This window comes from Macaca thibetana, chromosome 1, assembly GCF_024542745.1.
Source record: "Macaca thibetana thibetana isolate TM-01 chromosome 1, ASM2454274v1, whole genome shotgun sequence".
Taxonomy (NCBI): Eukaryota; Metazoa; Chordata; class Mammalia; order Primates; family Cercopithecidae; genus Macaca; species Macaca thibetana.
Window position 1 is genome coordinate 19,837,271 of NC_065578.1, and position 18,895 is coordinate 19,856,165.

General features: G+C 36.9%; 1 protein-coding gene and 1 long non-coding RNA gene across 22 annotated transcripts in view; one reads left to right on the forward strand and one right to left on the reverse strand.

Annotated features, from left to right (window-relative positions):
- EIF4G3 (eukaryotic translation initiation factor 4 gamma 3) overlaps window positions 1–18,895 on the reverse strand; it is a 374,608-nt gene that overhangs the window by 74,966 nt on the left and 280,747 nt on the right. For 15 of the 20 annotated variants that reach the window (XM_050789764.1, XM_050789766.1, XM_050789763.1 and 12 more), the window contains 5 exons: window positions 17,734–17,822; window positions 12,603–12,849; window positions 8,316–8,449; window positions 6,436–6,555; window positions 5,546–5,656 (listed from right to left, as the gene is read on the reverse strand). In XM_050789764.1, the coding sequence (XP_050645721.1) occupies window positions 5,546–5,656; window positions 6,436–6,555; window positions 8,316–8,449; window positions 12,603–12,849; window positions 17,734–17,822 (701 nt within the window). The remainder of the gene's footprint in view (window positions 1–5,545; window positions 5,657–6,435; window positions 6,556–8,315; window positions 8,450–12,602; window positions 12,850–17,733; window positions 17,823–18,895) is intronic. The other 5 variants (XM_050789769.1, XM_050789753.1, XM_050789755.1 and 2 more) reach the window with 1 other exon arrangement.
- Window positions 16,578–18,895, forward strand: part of LOC126956858 (uncharacterized) — a 29,817-nt gene continuing 27,499 nt past the window's right edge. For both annotated transcript variants that reach the window (XR_007726506.1, XR_007726508.1), the window contains exon 1: window positions 16,578–16,635. This is a non-coding gene — a long non-coding RNA (uncharacterized LOC126956858). The remainder of the gene's footprint in view (window positions 16,636–18,895) is intronic.

The following is an 18,895-nucleotide window of genomic DNA, read 5'->3' on the forward strand; positions in this document are numbered from 1 at the left end:
ACCATCTGCCCCAATTAGAAATGGTAGTTATCAAGAATGCATCAGGATCAAAAGTTAGAGTTTCTGCAAAATTTCACACCAATCTTGTCAAATGTACCCAGCTAAGGATACAGTACTGATGATATCTCAGACTATTTGATAAACATCAAAAACAAAAAACACACACACACAAAAAAACAGGTCAGATAAACCCAGAGGTATGAGACACATGGTATAACTGAAAGGAAATAAAGATCATCAGATTGGAAAAATGCCAACAGGGAACAGTTGTTAAACCAGACAGTACTACTATAAGAACATAAATTGTAACTGAAACTTTAATATAGTAGCCCAGACAAAACAATTCTGTTAGAAAAATGTAGCAATCAGTCGGGCGCGGTGGCTCAAGCCTGTAATCCCAGCACTTTGGGAGGCCAAGACGGGTGGATCACGAGGTCAGGAGATCGAGACCATCCTGGCTAACATGGTGAAACCCCGTCTCTACTAAAAACTACAAAAAACTAGCCGGGTGTGGTGGCGGGCGCCTGTAGTCTCAGCTACTCGGGAGGCTGAGGCAGAAGAATGGCATAAACCTGGGAGGCGGAGCTTGCAGTGAGCTGAGATCTGGCCACTGCAGTCCAACCTCGGCGACAGAGCAAGACTCTGTCTCAAAAAAAAAAAAAAAAAAAAAAAAAAAAATGTAGCAATCAAGTAATGCCTGATTTTTATAATTCAGGTTATATTCTACTGTTGACTTATGTAGATTAATAACTTATTAAATGGTTGGCTAAACCTCAGGTAAACAATTATATCACAAGATATTTAATTTAATCCATGCATTTGTACATAAACATTGCCAAGAACAAATGTTTCTGGATGTAATGAAAGGAAATTATGTCAAAATCAAGTAAGAGCCATAGATGCACATTAGGAGACAAAGTCAGAAAATGCCCATTTCCAAACCCTACTGCAAACACCAATAAATAAATATGCCTTGAGATTTGAATCTGGAAAATGGCAATACGATTTATTCCACACCTCTTTACCTGCTCCAAGACAAATATGTGTGAGTCTCAAATGAGCAACACAGAGATGTGAGAAAGTAACAATAATGCTTCAAAGGAAAAAAAGCTTTGAAAAGCTAACTGATAAATTGTTAGTCCAAGATAAAATAGTTAAAATTAAAACCCAGGTGAAAACACCCATGAAAAATTTTAAAATTATAATTGTATCTCTGGTTATAACTAAGATAAAGACACTGTTCTCAAATATTTATCTAGGTATTTTGAGTCCTTAATACATCTACTATACTTACAAATTCTTAGTATGTTCAATTAATCAATCTCTAATGCGCCCATATTTACACTCTGAGAATGAATTCACTGTTTGGAATAGCAATGCCTGGAAAACTGTGGTGTAGTGAACTTAGGAGACAAAAGAATCAGACTCTAGAGAGTACAAATCTGCTATGTATGAGCAAAGTTACTGTAGGAAAGTCTCTTAGTTTTGTTAAGGTTTTTCACGTATACAATGCCAGCCCTACCTAAAAATGTGATTATAGGATATAAACCATGTAAAAGGACCCTAAAAACTATGTTATCGTCAATACCAAAGGATCAAAAGGAACTTTTAAAAAAGTGATATATAGGCCGGGCGCGGTGGCTCACGCCTGTAATCCCAGCACTTTGGGAGGCCGAGGCAGGCGGATCATGAGGTCAGGAGATCAAGACCATCCTGGCTAACACGATGAAACCCTGTCTCTACTAAAAATACAAAAAATTAGCCGGGCGTAGTGGTGGGCGCCTGTAGTCCCAGCTACTCAGGAGGCTGAGACAGGAGAATGGCGTGAATCCAAAAGGCAGAGTTTGCAGTGAGCCGAGATCACGCCACTGCACTCCAGCCTGGGTGATAGAGCGAGACTCTGTCTCAAAAACAAAAACAAAAACAAAAACAAAAAAAAGTGATATATAAACGTAAACATTTCATGTCCCTTTTTGTGTGTGAAAAACTTAATACAGATAATCAAATTTTTGGTATCCTTCAGAAGTAGCAACAGATGATGAATGATTTATATACTAAACACACAAAAAATCTAGGATCCTGTGCTAAAAGTTATGGGCTACACAAAAATAAATGACACCTGGTTTCTTTCTTTGAAAGACGGTACTTTAAGGAACTTTAAGATATAATGTACTCAAGGTCCACAATGTCAAAACTAAAAATGTCAAAATCTGGGGTTGATTAGTGAGCCATTTTCTTTTTTCAGGCGATATTAAAGTTTGAATTTTTTACCCACTGTCAGTTTTCAAAAAGGTATTAAGAAATTATACCCATCTCTGTTTTGCAATTTAATATACATCATTCCTATCTTATTCGGAGACTGTAACCTTAAATTCCACTGCTTACCTGGATAATCAAAGAAAATAGAATCAATATGCACTTACATTTTTAAAGAAGGAAGACAATCAAGTATTCCTTTAAAGAAAGGTTTTACTCCTAGAATTTTTCTTTGCTCCTAGGATTTTTATGATTGATCAGTTTATCTCAAAAGTTAGTTAAAATAACTATAAATGGCAAATTACTTGTCTAGGTCCAATGCTCCTCTTAAGATATATTTTTTGGAGTGCTTTCTGTGATGTCCACAAAAAGACTACAAAGACAACTGATGAGTAATTTTATTTTATTTTTTTAAATTTTTTATTTTTTGGGACGGAGTCTTGCTCTGTCACCCAGGAGGGAGTGCAGTGGCACGATCTTGGCTCACTGCAAGCTCCGCCTCCCAGGTTCACGCCATTCTCCTGCCTCAGCTTCCCGAGTAGCTGTGACTACAGGCGTCCACCACCACGCCCGGCTAATTTTTCGTATTTTTAGTGGAGATGGGGTTTCACCGTGTTAGCCAGGATGGTCTCGATCTCCTGGCCTCGTGATCCACCCACCTCAGCCTCCCAAAGTGCTGGGATTACAGGCGTGAACCACCGTCGCCCCGCCCGTAATTTTATTTTAAAAATAACTAAAGACATGCTATTTCGTGGTAATTTCTAACAGATATGCACTTTACTATCCAGTGAAGGACACTTAGGTTTGAAAACTACGTAGCTGCATATGACATTTTAAAATCATTAGCATGCATTAAAAATATTTTATAGTAAGTCTGTTGCAGCAGTTTTTGTGGTTTTTTTTTTTTTTTTAGACAGTCTTGCTCTGTCACCCAGGCTGGAGTGCAGTGGCATGATCTTGGCTCACTACAGCCTCTGTCTCCTGGGTTCAAGCAATTCTTGTGCCTCAGCCTTCTGCGTAGTTGGGATTACAGACATGTAATCCCGGGCTAATTTTTTTTTTTTTTTTTTGTATTTTTTTAAAATTTTTATATTTTTGTAATTTTGTATTTTTGTATTTTTAGTAGACACAGGGCTTCGCCATGTTGGCCAGGCTGGGCTCGAACTCCTGGCATCATGTGATCTGCCCACCTCAGCCTCCCAAAGTGCTGAGATTACAGGCGTGAGCCACCGTACCTAGCCTGTTGCAGAAAAGTTTGTATTAGAAGTCATGGCTAATTAAGATAATAATGGGGCATACCACATAGATTTTAATATTATTAGGTGATAATTAATTATAAGATAATTTGGAGAACTAGAAAAAGTTATTTGAAGTATGGAATCAGAAACTGCAAAGAGTAGGGGAGTAGGGCTGTTGCTTTTTTCCAAACAGCATTATTTTTGTTACTGTTTTTTTGAGACAGAGCCCTGCTCTGTTGCCCAGGCTGGAGTGCAGTGGTGCGATCTTGGCTCACTGCAGCCTCTGTCTCCAACTTCGCTTCCCAGGCTCAGGCAATCCTCCCACCTCAGTCTCTCAAGTACCTGGTACTACAGGTGTGTGCCGTCATGCCCAGCAAATTTTTGTATTTTTTGTAGGGACAGGATTTCACCATGTTGCCCAGGCTGGTCTTGAACTCCTGGACTCAAGCGATCTACCCGCTTTGGCCTCCCAAAGTGCTGGGATTACAGGCATGAGCCACTGTGCCTGGCCATTTTTGTTTCTTTATATGTTGATATTTATGTCCTGTGACATTCCCATCTGTATCTATATCAATATACCAAGGTAAGCTGGGCACATTAAGTGGAGAATGTCTGTTATCTAGGAGACAGGCTGGAAGAATAACTTGCCTTAAGGCTTAACATATCAACATTATCCTGAGAAATCAAAATTTCACTTAAAAACTAGCTTCTGACATAGAACAAAACTGCTTAATAAAAGTAAATTAAATAATTAAAGTTGATATTTTTGGAGCTACTACAAATTCTAGATAATGTCTCACTTCTAGTCACATTACTTTGAATGCACCAGAATAACTCACTGATCTCACATATGTAGGTATACAGAGGAGTGGTATACACTATGATAAAGTTACTTTTAAAAATTATTTTCTATTTTCAATAATTTAAAAGAGACGTCACTTATTCTAAACTCACAATATTTCCTTTTTGTTGTAACTAGTTATTAGCAAACAATGACTAGCAAGCTGGTAGTGAAAAGTGACAATATACATTGGAAGAGGATTTATACATTTTGTGAGCCACCTATCAACAAAATTGGGCAATATGATAATAACCACAGATGCTGTTATCCACAGAATATTCAAAACAGCATCAACATTATTTCAAATATTTGGCAAAACAAAGATATAAACCAAAACCAAAACGAACAATAATACAAATAAAAATTCAACATTAAAAAAGGAAATAATATTGAAAAAAAGGTATAAAATGGTTTCTAGAAAGCTGCTTTCTAAGACGTGCTGGTGAGGTAACTCAAGATTTAAAAAAATTTTAATTTAGTATTTCCTGAAAATAGATAAATGTGTGAGAAACAGAGTATCTCACATACACAGGTCTCTAAAATGGTGATGGTAATGACTCAATAAACAGTATGCTTCAAATTCAGGTGGTTTTCAGTAGTTTTTACAAAGTCTACAACACACTGTAGGCATTCAAGTATATTCTATCACTGTTTGGTTGCAGGAAAATAATCAAATAATTTAAATATCTACAAAGTGACATTTGTTGTCAGACAATGTAGTCTTAATTCAAAGCAGGTTTCAAAAGTTGCCATTTCAGAAATAAAAAGGTGATGGAGAAACAAAAAGCGTCACCTTACATAAAATGAAGTAACAGGGTGATCTGCAAATGTACATCAAACCCCAAGCTCCTCCAGAATGTTAGATTTATTGCTCTCTATGCCATTCTAACTTGGGGAAAAGAGGTATTCAACATCGTTGGCAACTTTCCCCATGCTTTCTGAATTCTACAAAGCATGGAGTAGGCAGAGTCTGCCGAATCTTGCACAGTGCAGTGCCCCAGCATAACTCCACTGGTGATGCCACTTCCACCGCTGAAGAGCCTGCCACTGGAGGTGTAACAGCAATCTGCAGTTTACCGATACTGTACTCTTTTGTACTTGTCATTTGTTCAAATTTTGACTTAACAATCAATAGTAAATAAAAAGAGCGTAACAGAAAATATTGTAACACCAGAGACTATTATTACAAAAAACAAAGCGTTCAGCGCACCCCTAGAGGCAGGCTCTTCACGGGTGGGTGTGACATCGCCAGCGGAGGGCAAGTTGGGGCTTTGCTCTGTTCCAGAATTGGCAATCCATGCCTGCTCTGCACTTTGCAAATCTGTAGAAACAAAGACAAGACATGATCATTAGCTGAATGTCATCAGAGATCTCCAGTATATCAGGACACCTCAAAACAAAACAGGAATCTTCTCAAGATTGGCGCTCTCTCTATATATTTTTTTTCAGAGACAGGGTCTTGCTTTGTTGCCCAGACTGGAGTGCAGTGGCATGATCATGGCTCACTGCAGCCTGGACCTCCTGTTCTTGTTTTGTCAGCCAGACTGGAGTACAGTTGCATGATCATGGCTCTGGACCTCCTGGGGTCAAGTAATCCTCCCACCTCAGTCTCCCGAGTAGCCAGGACTAGGACTATAAGCATGCGCCAGCATGCCTGGCCTATTTTATTTCTTTTCTTTTCTTTTTTTTTTTTTTTTGTGGTAGAGACAGGGTCTCTCTTAGTTGCCAGGCTGGTTCTGAACTCCTGACCTCAGGTGATCCTCCTGCCTTGACCCCACAAAGTGCTAGCATTACAGGCCTGAGCCACCATCCCCGGCCATGGTTGGCACTATTTTTAAACCTATTTGCAGGTCACCTCAATTGAAAAAATGGGGGAAAAAAAAATCAAGACCAAATTAATGCAGACTAGCTTCTGTCAAGTAAAAACAACTCAAGTGTATTCTTTATTTGCTTTAATATGAGTATGGAAAGGATAGTCTTTGCCTCTTCTTCTTCTTGACTAGAATCAACGAACAAAAGCTGCTGTCTTGCCGTGAGGTAGGATTTCATGGAGTCTGTGCCAGTGTCTAACTAAGTGAGTTGTAGGGAACTTGCACTTACAGGCACGCCTCTTCCACCAGGTGTCTGCCTTCCAAAATCAGCAAAGGCTGGTGTAAAGTCTGGTCCTCGAGGCAAAATCCGAGGATCCAGAGTTCGCATTGGCAATTTGGGTTGGTTGATCTGCATGAAGAAGCAAAAGAAAGCTTAATACATGTTCCAGAGCATTCCCTGCCACAAAAGATAACAAAAAATTTGACTGAAAGGTTACATCAGCTTAAACGGTAAGCACACGGTAAGCATCAGCTTCAGAACCAGCAGAAGCCCAACCTCATCCATGGCAGGTTCTCCTGGGCTATCCTTAGAGCCATTAGGCTAAAACAATGGTTTTCCGACACCCTGAGAATGATTTAGGCCTTAAATTTCCAAGTAGGGGCTATACATAATCAGTAGATTGGCTCACTAGATACTGAGGACCAACTGAAAGGCACAAGACATTTTGAGATCCTCTACGCTAGCGTCAAATTTTAGAAATAAAAAAAAAATATTCACCAGGATATGGAGCACTTGCCTATAGGAATCCTGCTACTGCTCATTTTAGTTTTGATGCTGTAGACTTATGGTTAGTAAAGAATGTATTATGAGTGGACAATAAGTATTAAAGGAGATTTATTTCATGGGTGATGATTCATTTAAAATTTCACTGTCTGCCTTGTTAATCTGAGATATCTGACTTTGAATAAGCATGTAATGTGACTATGGACGACACAAAGTTAAGCAGACCAGTGAGAAGTCAACTAATTAAGTGTCCAAAGTCATAAACAGATAAGGCAGCAGGACAGGCAGGAATATTTTCTAAGAGGATAATCTAATTTGGTGGATATAACACTTGACTTCTGAGGTACTGAAGTAGCCTCAAATTAGCACCATTAATCAATCATTCAGCTGTCCTCACATAACTATCTAGGACAGAAGACTTAGATACCACCAATAGAAGTAAGAAGATCTATTGCTATAAGAAAGTAAAATAATATAAATGAGTTCTGGATAAGCAGCTCCTGGACATCTTTATTACCCCATTTATGCCGGAGGCTGCAAATTTTTTTGCGTGAAAAATCAGATCTTGGTTATGACCTTGAGCAGTAGGATACAAATAACTCCCACAAGCTTAGCATTCCAATAATGAAACACTAGGCATAAATCAGTTAAGAGGTAGATGTGATTCCATAAGATAGTTAATCTCTACATTTTACATTTTTGTTCCTCTACAAAACAAGAATACTTCAAGCTTAGTCATCAGCTCTGGTTTATCTTTGATTTCCATGAAATTACTTTAGTAGATCTGACTTTACTCCTTTTAATTTAGTAAACAAATATTGACTGTACTAATTTGCTGTGTGCACCATTAAGATCAGATGCAAAGAGGAAGGATGCCTGTTTGCACAAGATTGGGGAATTCAATCACTGGAGGTATCTATCAGGGAAATTTTGAGATACATATTATTTGAATCATGTTGACTCTCACTTATGTTTGATCTGCCAAATACCTTCCTAGATTTCTGACCTGTCCTCAATGCCGACAGAATTCCATAATGAACTTTTAGAACAATGAGGAAAGACCCCTGTATCAATTTAGCCGTATGTTTCCCCCGACAAACACAAAATTTTTATATCACCAAAAAACAGCCATAATAAGCAGATAAATCAATTAATAAACATTAAAAAAACACTAGTCCAATATGGGCCAAATCCCAAAATGACTGTAACCTATAAGGAACTCCAAATCCAACAGTGTTTAGGGAAACAAATTCTTAAACATTAGATATTTTTATATCATTTGGTCTAACAATTACTAAAAACTGCTGATACTTCACATATTTGCACTTATAGTTAAAATCAGTTCCCACCAAAAAGAACTAGTTTTCTCTGAGTATGCAGCTTACCTTGTCAAGAACCACATCACTGATAGGAGGCAGGCCCTCTGGTTTTTGTATACAGGCTGGCATGAACTGGAAGTCCAGCAGAAACTCCCTGTCATACTGCTTCTTACCTTCAGTATCAGTAGGCTTCCAGGATTCTAGAAAGAGGAATACAGGCAGACAACTGTTTGTAGGGCATTATATTATATATGTCATGCACTGCAAAACAACATTTCCATCAACAGCAAACTGCATATACAACGGTGGTCCCATAAGGCTATAATGAAGCTGAAAGGTTCCTATTGCCTAATGACACTGTAACTATCCTAATATGGCAGCACAATGCATTATTCACATGTATGTGTTAATGGTAGTGTAAACAAACCTACTGTGCTGCCAGTCACTTAAAAGTATAGCACATACAATCAAGTGTAACACATAATACTTCATAGTAATAAGAAATAACTATGTTACTGGCTTACGTACCTACTACACTATACTTTTTAATCACTAGAGTATATTCCTTCTACTTATTAAAAAAAAAGTTAACTGTACAACAGCCTCAGGCAAGTCCTTCAGGAAATATTCCAGAGGAAGGCACCGTTATCATAGAAGATGACAGCTCTATGAATATTATCGCCCCAGAAGACCTTCCAGTGGGACAAGATCTGGAGGTAGAAGACAGTGATGTTGATGATCTTGACCGTGTATAGGCCTAGGCTAATGTGTGTGTTTGTGTCTTAGTTTTTAACAAAAATTCTTAAGTAAAAAGATAAATAATTTTAAAAATAGAAAAAAGCCTATAGAATAAGGACATAAAGAAACAAGGCCAGGGATGGTGGTTCACACCTATAATCCCAGTACTTTGGGGGCCAAGAGTTTGAGACTAGCCTGGGCAATGTAGTAAGACCTAATCTCTAGGAAAAAAAATCTTTTTAAATTAGCTGGGCGTGGTGACGTGCAACTGCAGTCCCAGCTATCAGGTGGCTGAGGTGGGAAGATCACTCAAGTCCAGGCGGCTGAGGCTGCAGTGAGCTATGATTGCACCACTGCACTCCAGCCTGGGTAACAGAGTAGGAGATTCCATCTCAAAAAAAAAGAAAAAGAAAAAGAAAAAAGAAAGAAATATTTTTGCATAGCTGTACAGTGTGTTTTAAGCTAAACATTATTACAAAAGTAAAAAAGTTAAAAAATTTTAAAAGTTTATCAAGTAAAAAGGTTACAGTAAGCTAAGAATAAATTCATTATTAGAGAAAGTACAAATTTTAAAATAAATGTAGTGTGCCCTAATGTTTTTAAAATCTACACCAGCGTACAGTAATGACCTAGGTCTTTACATTCATTCACCACTCACCCAGAACAACTTCAAGTCCTGCAATCTCCATTCATGGTAAGTGCCCTACACAGTGTAACATTTTAAAACTTTTATATAGTATTTTTACTATACCTTATCTATGTTTAGTTATATTTAGATATACAAATACTTACCATTATGTTACAACTGCCTACTATTCAGTATAGTAACATGCTGTACAAGTTTGCAGTCTAAGAGCAGCAGGCTATACTATACAGCCTAGTTGTGTAGTAGGCTAGAACATCTAGGTTTGTGTAAATACTCTTGTTTGCACAAGGAAGAAACTGCCTAATGATGCATTTCTCAGAACAAATCACCGTCATTAAATGATGCATGACTTACATCCCCTCAGAGTACAAAACACTTTCCAGTATTTATCTCTTCATGAACAAACACAAAATAGAAGGGAACAATGAAATACAGTCAGGAAATATGTGAAGATTTTAAACCATCACTTGTTCTTTCATCCCTTCTAAATACCTTTGAGTAGTAAAATAATCTAAAGCAAGTAGGAATCATTTCACATACACACTAACCAACCTTTGGCCAGGGACATATAATAATCTTCACTAAATAAACTACCAAGCCCTTAAATAACTAAGAAATAAAAAACCTGATAAAACCCTTGGCTTCAATGAAAACGGATAGTTTGGTTGTTCACTTGGAAATGTTATTTTAGAGGAAAAAAAAAAAAGCAAAAGGACACGAAACACAGAAACAACTTATTTAAGATAATGAAATGTCTAAGCAGTTAGATACTAAGTTTTCTTCCTTGCCTGTAATTTCATCTAAAAAAAAAAATCACAGTTTTCTTATTTTAATTAATAAAACTCATCAAAATCAGACTCCAGATTACTTCCTGATAGCAGATTGGATCCTCTTTATATTAGAGGTTCCTAATGTGTAGGTTATAGACCCACTGATGGTCTTTGAGAATATTCCAGATGTTTTCCACCATATCTTTATTACCTATTATATTTATTAAAAAGTAGACAGCTTATTGGGATCTAAATTTCAAACTGTTTTTGTTCCAATTTCTACTGTCTTTTTTCAATTACTGCTGTTAAATACTACAAGAGCAAAAGGTAGTTGGTCAATTATAGTCAGGGCCTATATTGTAAAACTGATGGATGAAAAGAATTAAAATATAATATGAAATATAACTAACATAAATTATGCAATATACAAAATGTTAAAACAAAATAAAATAAAATAAAAATATAATTTACATAGTCTAAAAATAGCAATAGTGTTTCCATTTTCTTAAGACACACTGGCGATGGCTACAAGTACTCTGTGACCTGGTACAAGCCTAGATCTTTTTCTTTATTTTTGAACACAGTATACAAGCCTAAGTTGACAAAAGCAATTCAGTACACTCAGTCCTAGGGTTTTTAAAAAAAACTTTTACAATAGCCTAAATTTACAATTTCATAAAGCCCATTAACAGGAGTTTACTGGTAGTGAAAGATCAGTATATCAAAGTGGTAAGGGCTGGGCGTGGGAGCACTTTGGGAGGCCGAGGCAGGAGGAGTGCTTGAGCATAGGAGTTTGAAAGCAGCCTGGCCAACAGAGAGAGACCCTCCCTCTGTAAAAAATAAAAAATAAATAAAAGAATTTAAAAATAATATAAAATAAAGTGATAAGTAATAGTCATTGGTTTTCAAACATCTCTGACTACAACTCACAGTAAGACATAAAATGACCTCATGACCCAGGAGAATCATACACGCATACATAACTACAAAGTTTCCAAACTGATACTTATTCTCACTACATGTAATAGACAGACATTTTTTCATTATATTATCCTTTTTTAAAATGTTGGTTGTGACCTATAAATTTCACAATCTATTAAATAGTATTAAACCCAACGGTTTGAAAAACACCTATCTAGGTTATCTTTGAGGTCTGGTATTTTACATTTGAACCCTACCTCCTGCAAAACTTAGTCTAGATGTGGCAGACTAAGGAAAACTTTTCACCTACTCCAAACTTTTTTTTTTTTTTTTTTTTTGAGATGGAGTTTCGCTCTTGTTGCTCAGGCTGGAGTGCAATGGTACAATCTCGGCTCACTGCAAGCTCTGCCTCCTGGGTTCAAGCGGTTCTCCTACCTCAGCTTCCCAAGTAGCTGAAATTATAGGCATGTGCCACCATGCCCAGCTAATTTTGTATTTTTAGTAGAGACGGGATTTCTCCATGTTGGTCAGGCTGGTCTCGAACTCCTGATCTCAGGTGATCCGCCCGCCTTGGCCTCCCTAAGTGCTGGGATTACAGGCGTAAGCCACCATACCCAGCCCAAACTTTCTATCAAAGGAACCATCTTTCCTCACAGATCCACACCAAATCTCTCCATATATCTCAAAGTCAGTCACGGTTCATATAGTATTACGTCACAGGTTTAATGCATTTGATAGTGTCTTAAGATAAATCCTCCAGGGTTTGTATTTGTTTACCATATGTTTATCAAATATATTCCTTATTTACTTGTTTATCATACAGATTTACCGCAGGGGACCTCCCATATTGCAGGTACTCAATATCTTGTTTCAGAGTTCAGTTCTACAGAGTGATTTCTGTCAACAGAGTTCGAGTCTTATGAAAGATGACTAACGCCATCTCAAGGAATGTGGTAATATCTCTATATCCCTTTCAATTAAAACAAATAGAATAATTTTTAAAATCAAACTGCACCCACTAGCCTGGAACTGATTCCCTCTGCCAGATGCTCTTCCATTGCCAGTAAAAGGGGAATACCAGTGTCGGGTATCATTTCCATCAATACAGAACTCTCTGGATTTGCAAGTCACTAACTTAGGCTTGATGATCTGTCCTGTAAATATTATATTGTGATAAACCTCTTTCTTCCATCCAGTATCTCTCTATCAAAAGGCAACATTTCTCTAAGGTTGCAGTAGAGGGAAAAGAGGTAAATAGGAAGGCAGGTATAAACTTACCTGGTTTAAACGGAAACGTGAGCCCATCACCAGAACTATCGGTGGAGCCTGAATTAGCATCTATTCCTTCACCCTCAGAAACACTCTCAGCACCATTACGTACTGGCTCAGCCTCTTCTCCATTTTCTTCCACAGCTTTCACTTTTTTTAGGTCAGAGGGGTCTCTTTCAGGATGAAACCCCTGGCTCATTTTATCTTGTTCAGATTCAAGTACTTTGTCAACTGAAAGTTCCTCTTCGGCTTTAGGCTAAATAATAAATGAACAAAGAGGTTACATTTTTTTCATGGGTGTAAATATACACAAAAACCTACATCAACCCCCTTCAAACAGCAAAGGAAAACATGTCACTCAAGATAAGAATGTCTGTGTTCAGCATGTTGTATTAGAATGGTGAGTTTTAAAAAAATACTTTTCTCATTTCAGCACCTAGGAAAAGGAAGACAATTCAAATGGCTGCTGAAATGCTTTAACATGAGACTAATAATATCCAAATGTACCAAAGGTTAGAATGGAAAGAACTGTTAATCCATGGAACTTTACGAACATGAAAGAGTCCTAGTCAGAAATCTAAAACGAGCACTACGCTACCCTTGCCATGAAAGCTCCACAAATATAAAAAGAAACACTGGAGGGTATTTTTTATACTGTCCTCTGGCTGTGGAATTGAGGGTTTGGAGAAGTGCTCAAAGCATCTAAGTTTTACAAAGCTGATCATATCTCATTTTACAAAAAGGCCACTTGCTAGTTAAAATCTATTTTGTTATTTGTTCTTAGACTTCTCTGAGGCTGTGACCATATAGAAAAATCTTGTATAGCCAAAAAAAAAAAAGAGAGAGAAATCTGGGATCTGGAATATCACACCTATTTTCAGAAGGCAAAAAAGAACTGAAGTTATTCCTTAGATTATTTTTGACCATCTTAGTGTCAGATATCAAACAAAAATGGTTTTGTAAAGGCCTCATGAATCTTCAAAACTCCTTGAGGCAAAGTTCTCCACGAACTCCTTTTTCATGAAGGGTAAGCACTCTGAAAACAATCCTCTGAAACAAGTACTCAGAGGTGTTCTAATTGATAAATTCACACGAGGAGAAGAGCCAAGAACTGGAGCTGGTTCAGCAGAGGATAGTGTAAAGTAGTGTCATATATAGCAGAAAGTAGTTCACCCCAAATAATCTATGAAATTACATTTAAAACAATTTTTGAGTGACAAATACTTCTTTGTTAGATAGTATTAAAACAGATATAATACTAGCAAATTTTATTTTGCCATATAACAGATCATGGTTGAAAAGCCAATAAATTGTTTAATGTTATTAATAGAAACAGTTTTTAGACTCTGTTTCTAATAATGGAAATAAAAAGTTCATGCAAATATGCACAAACCCCACCCCACCCCTATTCCCCCGACTAATCCATGGAAAAAGATAGTACATAAAAATCCTCAAAAGACAGACAGACATAAAATTCCAAAAAAATAAGTCTGGAAACAATTTATTTTATAAAGCATGGCAGAAAGTTGGTATCATTTAAACACTGAAAAAACCAGATCTACCAAATTTGAATCATGAATCAGCAGCCTCATTTTTAAAAATTTTAGACTCTAGTATAGTCTAATTATAATAATCTTATAATACCATCTCATAATTAAGTACAGGTCATCAAGAAGACATTTAATAAATCTGGGATATGAGTATGTAAATGGTATTTAACTTATTAAAGAGCAACCTAACCAAATTATACAATGATACAGAATTCTTATTTCAGATCTTATAAAATGTGAAAAAGTTTTTTTTAGAGAATACAGCGCATCCTCTTCTCTGTATCTACAATCAACAACCGTCTATCACATAGAAACGGAGGCTACATTACTCAGAAATTTAATTTCTAACTGGAAAAGGAAGTATAAAGAAACAAGTTTTATGAATAACAAACCATAATTCAGAGAACACGGAATCACTGAATTATCTCAGGTGTATTACTATGAGGGGTATTTGAAGAGAATAACAAAAATAGCTTAATTAAATATTATGGGTTTTTTGTTTTGTTTTGTTTTTAGCAGGATAAAATCCTAGTCAACTAGTCTGTAAGCGTCTAACAGTTCCTAAATTGTTTACGCAGAAAACCAGATTTAAGAAAAAGATCACTTCACTGGCTCGATAGCCAAAGGTAAACCTTTTATAGGAACCTGTTAAGAATTCACTTGACAGAACTCTATGCTTAATGCAATGAGTTTTTTAAAAGTGCTAGAAAATCAGACTGGCAACTATGCATATAATAATTGATGAAATGCTCTAAAATTTTAAAATTTATTTTAAGATACTTTGCCCAGCAATTTTAACATGAAATCATCCTTCATCCTTACTTTTCTAGGCTATAATTTTTTTTTTTTTTTTTGAGACGGAATCTCGCTCTGTCATCCAGGCTGGAGTCAGTGGTGCGATCTTGGCCCACTGAAATCTCCACCTCCCAGGTTCAAGCGATTCTCCTGCCTCAGCCTCCAGAGTAGCTGGCATTACAGGCATGCACTACCATGCCTGGCTAATTTCTGTATTTTTAGTAGAGACAGGGTTTCACCATGTTGGTCAGGCTGGTCTCAAACTCCTGACCTCGTGATCTGCCCACCTCAGCCTCCCAAAGTGCTGGGATTACAGGCGTGAGCCACCGCGCCCAACCTCTAAGCTATAATTTTGATAAATATCTTTAATAATGCAACAACCTAATATGTAACCCAAATAAGCTGATACCAGAAACAAACTAGTTTAAAAGCTGAGAAAATAAATCTAAGAAAGGGGGAGCTTGATTAGTGGAAATGAACACAATGGCATCCAGTATTTACTACACTATGCCAACGAAAGCTCAGTTTTAGGAAAGACAGAAAAAAGAATTTCTGAAAGAAGTCAGTGTATAAAAAAAACAAATATTTTTTTGTCTTGCTTTAGTTTTTAAAAATTTTTTAGGTTACTTTATTTTTTTGAGACAGTCTCGCTCTGTTGCCCAGGCTGGAGTGCACTGGCACAATCTTGGCTCATTGCAACCTCCGCCTTCCAGGTTCAAGTGGTTCTCCTGTCTCAGCCTCCTGAGTAGCTGGGATTACAGGTGAGCACCACCATGGCCAGATAACTTTTTTTATTTTTAGTAGAGATGGGGTTTTGTCATGTTGGCCAGGCTGGTCTCGAAATCCTGGCCTCAAGTGATCCTCCTGCCTCAGCCTACAAAAGTGCTAGAATTACAGGCATGAGCCCCTGCGCTCAGCCTTGTCTTAAAGTATAAAGTTAAGAAAAAGTGATTGGTTCAAAATAAGTCAAAACAGTTCTTGTGTTTGAAGAGTAACAAGCTAAAGAAGCTTTATAGCCAACTCCGGCCCAAGGGCCAATTCTGGCTCACCACCTGCTTTTGCACAGCATACAAGGTAAGGATGATTTTTATATTTGTAATATCTGAAAAAATCTGGAAAAATATTTCCTGGCATACAAATTCAGATTTCAAGGTCTATCAATAAAGTTTTGTGAAGATACAACCATGCTTCTTTCATTTACACATTGTTGATGGCTGCTTTTAAGCTACAGTGGCAGATCTGAGGAATTGTGACAGCATAAAATATTTACTATCTGGACCTTTACACAAAAAGTTTGCTAAACCTCAAGCTGAAGATTAGGATGAATATTTGAAGGCATGGGAGGAGCGGCCTATCTAATATTCAATAATGCTTAGAAATCCAACATGAAGTATAAGATAAGAAAAATAACAAAAAACCAGCTGAATCTAAAACGAAATCAGGATTGTATGTGATCCCCATGCCTCTGGAAGGTATTTTATTCTCTGTAGGAGCAACATTTCCTTGTTCAGCTGCAAAAGGAGTGCACCTCTATATCTTACTGCCAGTTTTTACACCCTAATAACCACAATGAAATCACACCCATCAACATTTTAGTGGTTGCTATGAGACTAACAGTGACATCAACACAGCATCATGTAACAGCAATGACAGCACAGGGAAAGTAACCAAGGGGTACTGTTAGATGCCCAAAGAAGGTAAGAATTATAACTTGCTAGAAAAGCCGAATGAATTAAACACGCTCAAAGTTATCTTAAGAAAATTTTTACATTTTAATATTATCATGTTAAACCTTGAGTAAAATTATTTTTAAAAAGTAGCTAAAAGAATAGTCAAAAAAGGGAAAAAGCTACATACAGATTTATATTGCTCTTCATTTATAAGCTTCAATACATAATGCTAAGGATGTTGAGATTACAGACAAGGAAATTGTTACAGTAATCCTTAGGACTGATTTGCCCTTGTTTCTTCCTCACATTCATCTCTTGGACTTGGTATGTTTTAATCTAAAGCAAAATCTGGCATGCCTTATTTTAAGACAGACAAACCACATGAAGAAAAGTTACGTTTCTGGGATGCAGTTAACAGATGACAGATTCAAAATGAATTTCTTTATAATGTACTAAATTAATTCTACCACCATTACTAATGGCATTTTTAAAAACTCTCCATTTTTGTTTACCAGATTATCTTTCTATCAAGTTAATACAAAGAAAATTTCTAGTTGGGGGAAGAGAAGAGTTAACCAAAAATTGTCATTTTATTTATTTATTTGAGATAATGTTCAGCTCTGTTGCCCAGGCTGGAGTGCAGTGGCATGATCACATCTCACTGCAGCCTCAACCTCCAGGGCTCAAGCAATCCTCCCACCTGAGCCTCCCAAGTAGCTGGGACCACAGGTATGCACCACCATGTCTAGCTAATTTTTTAAAAACATTTTTGTACAGTCAGGGTCTCCCTATATTGCCCAGGCTGGTCTCAAACTCCTGGGTTCAGGTGATCATCCTGCCTTCACCTCACAAAGTGCTGGGATTACAGCTGTGAGCCACTGTGCCTGGCCAAGTTTGTTATTTTAAAAGAGGTATTTTGAAAGAAAAACAAGAATTCAATGAAATCAAACATGCTACTAAAAATCTTTTTAAAATTCTAATATAAAATGGACTTAAAACAATTGGTCTCTGAGCTTGATATATTAAGTTTTGCTTAAAAAACTATTTCAAGAAATAGGTACAAACACACACCTGTCTATGAAATGGCACCACTGCTCTCAATATGAACTTAAGAGATTTGCTTACCTCCAATTCTGCCTCTAACATCTCTTCAGTGGTTCGGGTCCGATCTTTTGGTTTCTTCCATGTCTTTGGTACAGTTATAGCTATTTGAGCTGAAATACAAGATCAGGCCCATTACTTGCCACTGCAAAGTCATTCTGAGAAATATTAGGTCTAAGTGATACCTATATTCACATTCAGCAGGATAAAAGAGAACTTCACCTACACCAAATAAATAGTTGGCTGATAAAGTGAACAACTCTGTAGTAGCCCAGAGATTGCAACGTCAAGTGCTGTGGGTACAAACTCATAGCTTTCTAACCAGTGGCCTGCGTTCTTCCCATTTCATGGTTAGAAATACCCCAGCATGTAATTCAACATGTGATGAGTATGCACATAAGAAAACTGACTTGTGATCCAATTCTAGACTTGGGTCTACTTCTATTAATCAACTATGTAAACTTAAGCAAGTCACAGGTCTCAGGCCCCTACATTATTCAGCTATAAAGTGTAAGAGTGAGACTAGATATCTAAAGTTACTTCAAGCAATAAAACATAAAACGCTCAGGATTCTGTTATTTTTAAGTTTTCTAGACAACAAAAGGATACTTCAATTAAGGTTTTATTAGATAGGCAGCATTTCTAAAACATTCTGTTTTCATCTCAGATCAATACTGTTTGCCTAGCCTTTCATATTGCTAGAGTGAAAACTAAGAAAATAGATAATTTTTACTGAACTATTCCATCATTTCAGAAATTCTAGATTAAAGGATTAAATTTACAAAGGATTTTTAAAAATTCATCTGGCTTACAAATTCCACAGAATCATGGGTGTATAAGTGAAAGATTTTAATGATCAGATAGTAAGCTGACAATATTAAACTGCTTCTACAGAGGGCAACTTATGAATCAATAGACAGGAGTGAGGTACTATAGGAGGATGAACAGGGAGAAGAGTTAAAGAAAGGCCACTTAATAGGGAACATTACCAAAAGCAAATAAACACAAAGCTAAAGGGTATCATCTAATCTGATTCGCTACAGAAATATAAGATAATTCACTGAGACTCTGGGACAGTCTCATCTTTTTCGGTACAACAGTAAAATGTGCACACACACTTTTTGGGGGAACAAGAAAAAGGAGACATTTAATATTTTTCCTCAAAATTACTGTACCATCTTAAAAA